An 11,468-nucleotide genomic window follows, 5' to 3' on the forward strand; every position below is an offset into this window, starting at 1 on the left:
TGTGTGTGTGTGTGTGTGTGTGTGTGTGTGTGTGTGTTTGCCCTTAAATCTGTGACTATGTCCTTCCTGGTTTCTTGCCGTCCTTTCTTCTACAAAAAGATGGTGACTGGACATCCCAGCTGATTATTTTTAATATCCTTACTTGACCAAAGGAAAAAGTGGCATTCACCAAAATTTAACAGGAATTTTTATCGATTCCCCAAACTCCAAAATCCAATGAAAGAGGCAGCTCAAACTTTGCTCCCCGTGGCATCTCCAGCTATTCCTCACCCCTCCTGCCTTGAAAGGTCCCTCCCCCTCCTCATCTCGGCTATTTTCCCTGCCATGGGCTACTCCTACCACTGCTCTCATTGCTTCTGGTCTGAGTCAGCCAGATCCCAGCACTCAGTCTGCGACAGGCCCACTGCAGTGTGTGCTGAATGAATGAAGGAAGGAACTAATGCTTCTTAAGCACCCCAGGCACCTATGCCTCTCTGGGCACCAAGACCAGAGCCAGACCCTGTTCTCCAGAGGTCAGGCCCAACCACCTCCAGAACTCTTGTTCAAGAAGGACTCAAGTGCAGGCCTCCTGGACCCTCCAAAGCATCTTCTTCCCAGAACGTGAGGAGCACCAATCCAGGTCCCCTGCCTGCCCCCACCCAGGCATCATCTGTCTCCACCCCACGGTGATGGCCTGGCCACCTCCACCCCATGAGACGGGGGGTACTGCTGCTTACCTTCTGCCAACCCACACCTGCAATGCACCAGCGTCTTGCAAGCAGAAGAAGCCTGAGTCTCATTCCACAGAAGCCCAGGCAGTGAGAGAACACGCCCGCGACAGGCTCTGTGCAATTCTGCTGCATAATCAGCAGAGAAAGAGAAAAAATGCCAGAAATAGCAAGCTTTATAAGCCCTCCTGACAACCTTGGTACTCTATTGGCTGGAGGCCTGGCACCCCCGCCCCCCACCCCATTCCTATAAGGTGAAATAGAAAAACCTGTTATTTAGCCTCTTTTTTCAAAAATCCGTCTTCTACCCCAATTTGGGCCTGTGTGTTCAGAGCTCCTGGTGGCGGTCTCCATGCCAGGTCTCAGGGAGTGGGAGGGGAGGCAGCCCCTAAATACAGCCCAGCTCTGCGTCACTTGTGGCTTAAGAGGCTTCCCCACTCACACATGCCGCCTTGGGAGCACGTGGAGCCGCAAAGGCCTTCGGGAGGCAATTTGGCAGCACCTGTCAAGGTGTAAAACTTGCACGCCCTTTCATTCAGCAATTAGATGTCTGAGCACCAGTCCTGCAGAAATACCCGGACTCATGTGCCTAGATGCATGCCCAAGGATGCTGCTTGTTCCAGAGAAGAATCAGAGGCAGGCTTGATGTCTAAACCTGGGACCTGGATGAATAAATCATCATACATCCATCCTATGGAGGATGATGGAATGAGGAAGGTCTATAGGTGCTGACTTGGAACTGGCTGGGTGAAAAAAGTCAATGATATGACCCCGTTTTTATAAAGACAATAAATCTGTGTGCGTGTGTAGATATGTTCAGCTATTCGATGTAAGACATACCTAACTTAATAGTGGTTACCCTGGGGAGTAGGAGGACATATTTTCAGTTGCTGCTTTTTTCTTTCTTGTTTCATTTTTTTTTTTCTTTTCCACATATGTGATACATTTATAATTTAAAAAAAAAAAAAAGAGCCTCCCGTGGTTCCTACCCACTACTCTGAAGCCAACAGGCTAAGGGCCAAGGTCACCCACCATGGAGCTGGATGGGGCTTGGGGACAGCGCCAGCAGCACTATGGATCCTCCTGCAGTCTCCTTAGCTTTCATGTAAGTGCAGTTAAATTAGGGTTCCGTGAGAATGCAGGCTTTGGAATCAGACAGATCCAGGTTCAAATCCTAGCTCTGCAAGCTGGAGCAGTTAACTTCCCTGAGCCTCAATTTTCTCATCTATAAAATATGGATAAGAAAAACTATCCCATACAGTTGCAGATATTAAATGTGAGAATCATGTAAAGTGCTCAGTGGCTCATACTAGGCTCAACAGACACCTCAGCTATTTACTTATTCATTTATTTGGCTAACAGTAATGAGAACTTATTAAGTAGGATTCCCTGGGAGATGCAAATGGTTGAGGAGCTCGGGTGCTAACTGAAAGGTTGGAAGTTCAAGTTCACCCAGAGGCACCTTGGAAGAAAGGCCTGGTGATCTACTTCAGAAAGATCAGTCATTGAAAACCCTATGGCGCACAGTTCTACTCTGACGCACATGGGGTCACCATGAGTTGGAATCAACTCAGATGACAACTGGTATGTTTGTATGTGCTTATTAAGTGTCATGTACTGTGCTAGGTGCTATAAAACTACTTCTAATTTTTTGGACATTTCAGAAGCACCAAAGGTTGCTGGTAAAGTGTCACAAAGCTGATAGATCATCCAGGACTGAGCGACAGGAGTTCTGGGAAACCATCCCATCATCGAACACTTGTAACAATAATCAAATAAGGGAAAAGGGCTGGGGAACAGCAAAGTGCCATGTGATAGGGGGTGCTGATGCCTAGCATGTATGTATGTGGTAGGTGGGCAGCAGAGATTAGAAAAGGCTCCAAAAAAAGGAAGAAGTCTTGCTTTCGTGCCTCTGAGCCTTTCTCATGCTGTTCCCTCTGCCTGGAATGCCCTTCCCTGATCTTCACACAATTGACTCAACCTTCAAGTCTGTGCTCAAAGATCTCCTTCCTCCCCAGAGAGAGTTCCTCTGGTCTCACCCACACCTGAATTATTTTCTTCATAGCACACTCCTCCAGCTGATGGTTTCTTGCTTGTTTTGATGACTCTTGTTTCTGTATTCATTGATCGTCTCCCTTGCTAGGCTGCTAGCTCCTTGACGGCCAGGACCATCTGCGTTGTTCATCTCTCACTCCTAACTCATAGTGCAGGGCCTGACACACAGGAGGTGCTCAACAAATAGAAAAGTACACATAGCCCTAGATCCAAGACCAAGGACTGGGAGGGTTGTCCTAAGCACATGGAACTACTTGTCTGAAGGAAAAGAGGATGCAGACTTTATATCCTGATACAAAGATGGATAAAAATTTCAGACATATTGAAGATTTGGGCAGGAAACACACACACACAAACACATACACAGTTGTAAGGAACTAGAAGAAACTAGCTGATTATTTGTATAACCATAGGGTGGGAAAGAACTTTCTAAGCATGATACCAAAGATGAAACCATAGAAAAGACTAGCAGATCTGTTTGCAAAACAAGTTTAACACAAACCAAATTAAAACAGAGAATAGGTTAATACTCCTTACTGTGTAAAGAGTGCTTATGAATCAATAAATAAAAGGTGAATAATCCACAGCCAAATTGGCAAAGGACACAGGATACAAATAGGCATGAAATATAAGTGGCAGATAAGTATCCTTAAAAAAAAAAAACACACAGTAATTACAAATAAAAAAGAAATACAAATTAAAGCAATGATAAGGTACCATATTCTGTCAATCAAAATGGGAAAGATTTTTATATACAATAACATTCAGTAAGAGTAAGAGTGAAGGAGAAATAAGGATAATGATTCTGAGAGTATACATCAGTACAACCTTTCTAGAGAATGACTTGGAAGTAAGTACCAAAAACCATATGTAAAATGAGCAGCTAGGAACTTATCCTAAGGAAATAATAATTAGACAAGGGCCCAAATTCATATGGACAAGGATGTTTATTGCAACATTATTTATAAGCAAATGGAAATGAAGGGTAAGACAGTACACAATACTGGGGAAGCCTACACAACTTGTCCAAGGCAAGGTCATGGAAGCACCACAGACACATCCAAACTCCCTGAGGGACCAAATTACTGAGCTGAGGGCTATGGGAACCATGGTCTCAGGGAACATCTAGCTCAATTGGCATAACATAGTTTATAAAGAAAATGTTCTATATTCTACTTTAGTGAGTAGCATCTGGGTCTTAAGAGCCTATGAACAGCCATCTGAGATACTCTACTGATGTCACCCCTTTAGAAGCAAGAGAGAATGAAGAAAACTAAAGACACAAGGGAAAGATTACTCTAAAGGACTAATGGACCACAACTACCACAGCCTCCACCGGACTGAGTCCAGTACAACTAGATGGTGCCCAGCTACCACCACTGACTGCCCTGACAGGGATCACAACAGAGGGTCCTGGGCAGAGCTGGAGAAAAACGTACAACAAAATTCTAACTCACAAAAAAAGACCAGACTCACTGGCCTGACAGAGACTGGAAAAACCCCGAGAGTACGACCCCCAGACACCGTTTTAGCTCAGTAATGAAGTCACTCCTGAGGTTCACCCTTCAGCCAAAGATTAGATAGGCCCATAAAACAAAACGAGACTAAAGGGGCACAGTAGCCCAGGGGCAAGGACTAGGAGGCAGGAGGGGACAGAAAAGCTGGTAATAGGGAACCCAAGTTCAAGAAGGGAGAGTGTTCACATGTTGTGGGGTTGTTAACCAATGTCACAAAATATGTGTACTAATTGTTTAATGAGAAGCTAGTTTGTTCTGTAAACTTTCATCTAAAGTACAACAATAAAAAAAAGAAAATGGAAATGACAACAACATCCATTGATAGAAACAAACCAAAAAAACTCACTGCCGTCAAGTCGATTCCAACTCATAGAGACCCTACAGGACAGAGTAGAACTGCCCCGTAGAGTTTCCAAGGAATGGCTGGAAGATTCGAACTGCTAACCTTTTGGTTAGCAGGCGAGTTCTCTACCACTGTGCCACCAGGGCTCCTCACTGATAAGAGGGTTGGTTAAATAAACCATGGGGTGGAATACTATGCAGCCAGGAAAAACAATTGATTTTACTGATAGAGAAAGAGGCTTATATTGCTTGTTGGATGTTAAACTTGCCAACTGGAATGTAGAGACTCAGAGAAGTAAAAAGAAAACATGAATGTACAGAGAAAGTGTGAAGGTAAAAATCCTTCAATTACCATTTATTCAATCATTCAAGCATTTTCTCACCATCTACTCCATGCTAGCCACTTTTCCAGCTGCTGGGGCAATGTGTGAAGAAGATACTGTCCCTGCCCTCAAAGATACCCCAGCTCATCCATGTAGGTGGGTAATTTTGATATGAGACAGTATTTGTGGCCAACAGCCCTGGGGTGATCAGCTGGGTGAGGGCTTCACGGGAAAGGTATCACTCCAGCTGGGATTAGAAGGAAGGGAGGGTTTGGGTATAAAGAGAGAGGAGGAAGCACTTTAACAGGGAGAGGTGATGATATAGGACATTCTTCACCAAACATTTACTGAGCTCCACCATGTGCAGGAAAGGGAGTCTTTGGGAGCTGGCCCCAGGGACAGAAGATTCTGGACTTGATTCTGCCACATCTGCTGGGAGGAGAAATTCTGGGGCAGTGACCATGCCATTTACAAGTGCACAGGTGACAGAGCAGCTTCATGACCACGACTCCCTTCACCCTGAAAGTGTCAACCCCATGGGGCAGGTGAGGCTGGTGCAGGTACACTCACCTAGCAAACTGGATAACTGAGGCTCAGCCAGGTGAACCCGAGTGTGTGGGACTCCAGAAGCAGTGCTCTTTGCTTTGCACTAAGTATTTAGGCCAAGTCTCCCAGTGTGGGGATAGGGGTGTCCCAGCTCAATAGTCCCCCTGTTCAGCTCCTCCTAGGGTGTAGTGAGGGAGAGGCATCTAGAAGAAGCTCAGCATTTTTTGGTTTAATTTTTATTTTTCAGATTCTGAGGCAGCTCGATGGTTACGGTTCAAAACAAAGAGAGATGACTCAGCTTCCTGTAGAGGAGCTGTAGCCTTTTGGGAAAGAGAGTTCTGTTTTAATGCTTCTCTCTGCTCAGCCACAGAGGCAGTTCCCTCAGGCTGCCTGGTTGTCTGGTTTTTCAGCTCTTCCCAGGGTAAGGGGCAGGGCCAGATGTAAGGAGGCTCTGGGGCCAGAATGCCTGAGTTTTCAAACTGGCCCTACTCCTTTCTCACAGAAAGACCCTGGACAAAGCTATAGTGTCTCTGAGCCTCTGCTGACTTAAGATGGGAATAATTGTTCCTTCCTCGTGTGGTTATTGTGCAAAGTAGCAGTCACCCATGGAAAAGGTTCGATGTCTGGCACAAAAACAAATATCATTGTTAATATTAACAGCCACCTTTGCTGAGGTCCTGTTGTTGTTGTTGTCAGGTGCCATCAAGTTGACCCTGACTCACGGCGACCTCACGCACAACAGAAAGAAACGCTGCCCAGTGCTGCATCATCCCCGTGATCCGCTACAGATTGGATCTTTGTGATCCACAGGGTTTTGATTGGCTGATTTTCGGAATTGGATCACCAGGCCTTTCTTCCTAGTCCATTTTAGTCTGGAAGCTCCGCTGGAACCTGTTTGGCACCCCAGCAACACACAGACCTCCACTGACAGATGGGTGGTGGCTGCACATGAGGTGCATTGGCGGGAATCAAACCTGAGTCTCCTGCATGGAAGGTGAGAATTCTACCACTGAACCGCCACTGCCTCGCTTGCTGAGGTGCCACTGTGCCTGGGGTCTCATCTGATGCTCACCCTTGCAGAGCAGAAGTTCCCCTTTTCAGATGAGGAGCCTGAGGCTCACCGTGAGGAGGTGACTTGACGGACAGTGCATACACCATGGCCAACTTAGAATCAAATCTCGATAAGCTTTTCCTTCTGTCTGACTCTCTGCACCGGCATCACTCCCTCATTGTGTTTATCTGCAAAATGGGGACAAATATTCTGAGCTTGTTGAGATACTCTATTCAAGGCTTAGTAAAAATAATCCCATGAAGGACTCGGAAACCTTCAATAATGTCAGATCGTTCCTTACTCGGGGGCAAGGAGGAGTTAACGAAAGGCTGAGCTCCTCACGGCAGCATCTCAGAGAGGAACACAAAGCTGATTAGCAACACTCAAGTCTAGAGGAAACACAAATGCTTGAAAAAGAGGGCAGGAGCTCTTGCAAACAAAAAGAACAGGACTGTCAAACAACCCACCATTCATTTAAATGGCTACCCTGCTCCATGACATGAACACCGGGTTTCCCCAATCTTCGTCCTGCAACTAATTTTAAAAAATATATATCTATCTGGTGCAGGTGAACACAAGGTAACTCAACAAAGTCAAAGCCCTAGTTCCCATCCCCCACCTCCCTTGCATTGCCTGGAACATACGCTGACAGAGCAACCTTAACAGTAACTGACTAAGTTTAAAGCCTGTGATTACCAGGGTTGACTTCCACGGAACCTTCCTTTCACAGCACAGAAAACCTCACACAAGTGGTAATTGCCAAGTTCAGTTTTAGCTCTGTCATACCCAACCAGCAGCACTAAGGCGGCTACTTCCTCACCAGGTTAGGTGATAATGAAGCCGGCTTTACAGCTTAATTTCACAATATTTTGACGCTCCCGTCAGCACCTGTAAGTACTCAGAAGCTAGGAGCTTCTATTAAACAAATCTTGCCCAAGGGAAGTGACTGAAGCTGCTTTGGGCCTCTAAGATGCCCTATCCAGATCCACACGCCCACAGGGACATTTTCGTTGGCTAATCCCACATGCCTCCTCGCCACAAACCACCCTAGGGCCAAGCCACACATAGGGTGGGGGCTAGTCTGGCCCCCCGCCTCCCCTCATCCTCTGCAATCACCTCCCATTTCTTCCTCTGCATACCCGCATCCTGGTCCAGCTCTCACCCTTCTCAGCCTGGATCCCCAAAACAGCCTCCTAACTCACCCTCTCCCATTCATTTTACAGGCCGGTCAGTAGAGCGTTTTGTTTGTTTTTAAAGCAACTCTATGCCTGTGTTGTTAGGAGCCGTTGAGTTGACTCCAACTCATAACGACCCCATGTGACAGAGCAGAACTGCCTCATAGGGTTTTCTAGGCTGTAATCTTTATGGAAGCAGATAGCCAGGTCTTTCTCCTAGAGTTGCTGAGTGAGTTCGAACTGTCAACCTTTTGGCTAACACCAAACACATAACCATCTGTGCCACCTGGGCTCCTCTACGCCGGCCTTCCCCATTGAAAAGGCCCCAACGCTGTGAACAGCCATTTAAGATACTCCACTTGTCTCACCCCTTTGGGAGCAAGAGAGAATGAAGAAAACAAGACACAAGGGAAAGATTAGTCCAAAGGACTAATGGACCACAACTACCACGGCCTCCATCAGACTGAGTCCAGTACAACTAGATGGTGCCCGGCTACTACCACTGACTGCTCTGACAGGGATCACAACAGAGCGTCCAGGGCAGAGCTGGAGAAAAATGTACAACAAAATTCTAACTCACAAAAAAAGACCTGACTTGCTGGCCTGACTGAGACCGGAGAAACCCTGAGAGTATGGCCCCCAGACACCCTTCTGGTTCAGTAATCAAGTCACTCCTGAGGTTCACCCTTCAGCCAAAGATTAGACAGCCCCATAAACAAAACAAGACTAATTGAGCACAACAGTCCAGGGACAAGGATTAGACGGCAGGAGGGGATAGGAAAGCTGGTAATAGGGAACCCAAGGTTGAGAAGGGAGAGTGTTGACATATCATGGGGCTGTTAACCAATGTTATAAAACAATATGTGTACTAACTGTTTAATGAGAAACTATTTGTTCTATAAACTTTCATCTAAAGTACGATACAAAAAATTTTAAAAATAAAATAAAAGCCCCCAATGACTCTCCACTGTCCTCACGGGCCATCATGATGATGCCCTAGCTGAGCTCTTAGACCCCATTACACCACCCTCGCTCACACTGTCCCATGGTCTCGCCTACAGTTCTCCAAGCCCCACACACCCCAGCCTAAATTATCCAGACCTCATTTTACCGAAGGAGAAATGTATCAGGCTTGGCTCCCTGCGCCTTACCCACAGAAGAAAACCTTGGCAGACAATCTGGGCATAACCCCTATAATCACCCAACTGCAGCACTGGCTGAATCTTCAGGTCGCATCACATAAATACCCAATAGACACTCTTTGGGAGCTTAGTAGGCACCTACTATGTGCTAGGCACCGGCACCTTCTGTCTCCCTTTAATCCTCAAACAATCCAGCAAAATGAGATTAGTTGCTTCTCTTTTCAGGCTCAGACAGGTTAAGCAAGCTCTCGAGGCCACACAACTCTAAGCTGCAGGGTCAGAATTCGAGCTCATGTCTGACTACAAGGACAGTCTCACCAAACGAGCCTTCACTCGTCTTCCACCAACTCCCACCCAACTGCATGTCCTCATATACGCCACGTTCCAGCCTCATTTTGTCTGCAGCAAAGTGCCCCATTGGCCTCAGCATCTGTCCTACTATTAACCAGCACCGTCCCCTCCCCCTGCCATGCACACACACACCTTCCCGTGGCTGGGCTCTGACAGTGGGGCTGTGCATCGGTGCGGCTGGGTATGTTTGGACTGACTTCGTGTGGACTTCAGCTTTTGCCCAGAAATTGACAGGCACTAGGACTGGGTTTTTTGCTTTCTTCTCACCCAACACCTCCAGTCCCAATGTGATGAAATTCCTCTGCAAAAGTACTTAGCTCCTGTGCAGACCTTACAGCAGGTTGGGACCAGAGCCACAACAGGAAGATCTAAAATCTTTAACTGGCTTCTTCCATAGCCTCGACCTGCCTGTGGCAGAGGGATAGGACCTACACCCTTTGAGCACCTACTATCTGCCAGGCACTCACCAGGCACTTTACATCCACCTAATCCCCACAATCAGCCGGAGAGGCAAGGAAAATAGGGTTTCATCCCCTCATTTTATACTGGGGAAACTGGTATCTGAGAACTTCTGAGAGGCCAGTAAGATAAATTTCTTTTAGCTTCAAGTACCCACTAAGTCTGTGCTTCTGCAAAGATGTGCCAAGCCTTCTTCGCCCTGGATGAGGAAACCATGGAGTTAATCTAATTTCCCTTTTCACTTGTCTGCCAGGAAGCCCGGAGCCAGATTTGCAGGCCAATTTCAATAACTCTGTAGAACCCAGAGCCAACATATCTGCTTCCATGTTCCCTTTAGAATTTGTTCTATTTTGTATTTTCGTTGAGCCTAATTTTGTAATTTATTATATACATACTTTCATATCTTTGTATGTATTCTTGTGAATGAATGACCAAAAGTAAACAAGCAACCACCAAAAATGGATGTTCCAAGGTCACAAAGCCAACCCAGCAGTCTATCTACCCTGGTACTCTTCCTACTACCTACCTCTGTCTCGTTCCTCCCCTCCTCAACCAAAAGGGAAACCATTTCCAAGCACTTGCTACCCAAAGATCACAATGACAGGTCCTGCTACATCCACACTAACTTTCCAACAACTCCATGAGATAAAACTAATAATAGCAAAAACATATACAGCACATACTCTGTTCCAGGTACTGTTCCCTGTGCTTTACATACATTCATCCTCATAACAATTCTAATAAAAACCAATCCCACTGACGTCAATTCTGACTCATAGCGAGCCTATAAGACAGAATAGAACTGCCATATAGGGTTTCCAGGGACTGGCTGGTGTATTCGAAGTACTGACCTTTTGGTTAGCAGCTGAGCTCTTAACCACTACACCACCAGGGCTCCAACAATCCTAATAGGTAGGTACAATTATTATTCCTATTTTACAGAGGAGGAAACTGAGGCACAGAGAAGTTAAGTAACTTACTATCTGTGCCAAGGGTGCACAATTGGTGTCAGAGGTGAGATTCGAACTAAGGTTCTGGGCCCAGCCATTTATGCTTCATTCCCACTAAGCTACATGGCCAACTGAATCATTGATTCTCTCATTTTACAGATAAGGACACTGAGGTTCCACGAGATGAGGGGCTTGCCCAAGCCTGGGCTTTGAATGATCAGTCTGGATGGCTATAGACCTGAGGGCAAAGCAGGGGCCCCAGCAAGCCCCACCCTAACTACCAGCAAAGGCAAGGCCAGGTTTTTACAAAAGCATGAGTCCACTCCTACTGGGGTCAGAGCAAGGACGCTGCCAGGTAGAAACACAGGCTGGAAAACCTTGCAGTCTTCAAGGCCACCTCAGCTGCCCCACCACCACCCTAGACCCCTCTCTGTTGGGGTGGGCATCGCAGGCCAGTATCCCACACCAAGAGCTGACAAATGCATCCTTCCCTGCCAAACTGGCCACTGAGCTACCAATTACGCTAAAGGCAATGTTGAAATGAGTTCTGGAGCGAAGACCTGGGTTGAAACCCCAGCTCTGCCACTTACTAGCTATGATGCTTGAGTAAGGGGCTGAGCCTCTCCAGAAAGTGGGGTATTACTGTCACCATCTCACCAGATGTCCATGAGGACTGAAAGAGCCAAACGGCTTGGTGCCCCTCCCTTCGAGAGCAGATTTGCTTATGTTTGGGTGCCCACCCCCAGCAGCATCCTGGCAACTCTGTTCAGGAGATGACAGGGGGAGGGCAGGGAGCTTTGCACCAACTTATCCTTTCTGGGACAAGACAAAATAATAATAATAATAAATT

The 11,468-nt window shown here is 46.6% G+C and overlaps 1 protein-coding gene across 1 annotated transcript in view; it reads right to left on the bottom strand.

Moving 5' to 3' along the window:
* The window catches only part of TOX2 (TOX high mobility group box family member 2), a 125,668-nt gene extending 124,731 nt beyond the window's left edge, over positions 1-937 (bottom strand). The window contains exon 1 of the mRNA XM_004370330.2: positions 717-937. Coding sequence (XP_004370387.1) covers positions 717-842 — 126 coding nt within the window. The 5' untranslated portion in view covers positions 843-937. The remainder of the gene's footprint in view (positions 1-716) is intronic.
* Positions 938-11,468: the final 10,531 nt, after the last annotated feature.

This window comes from Trichechus manatus, unplaced genomic scaffold (genome assembly GCF_000243295.1).
Source record: "Trichechus manatus latirostris isolate Lorelei unplaced genomic scaffold, TriManLat1.0 scaffold00008, whole genome shotgun sequence".
Classification (NCBI taxonomy): domain Eukaryota; kingdom Metazoa; phylum Chordata; class Mammalia; order Sirenia; family Trichechidae; genus Trichechus; species Trichechus manatus.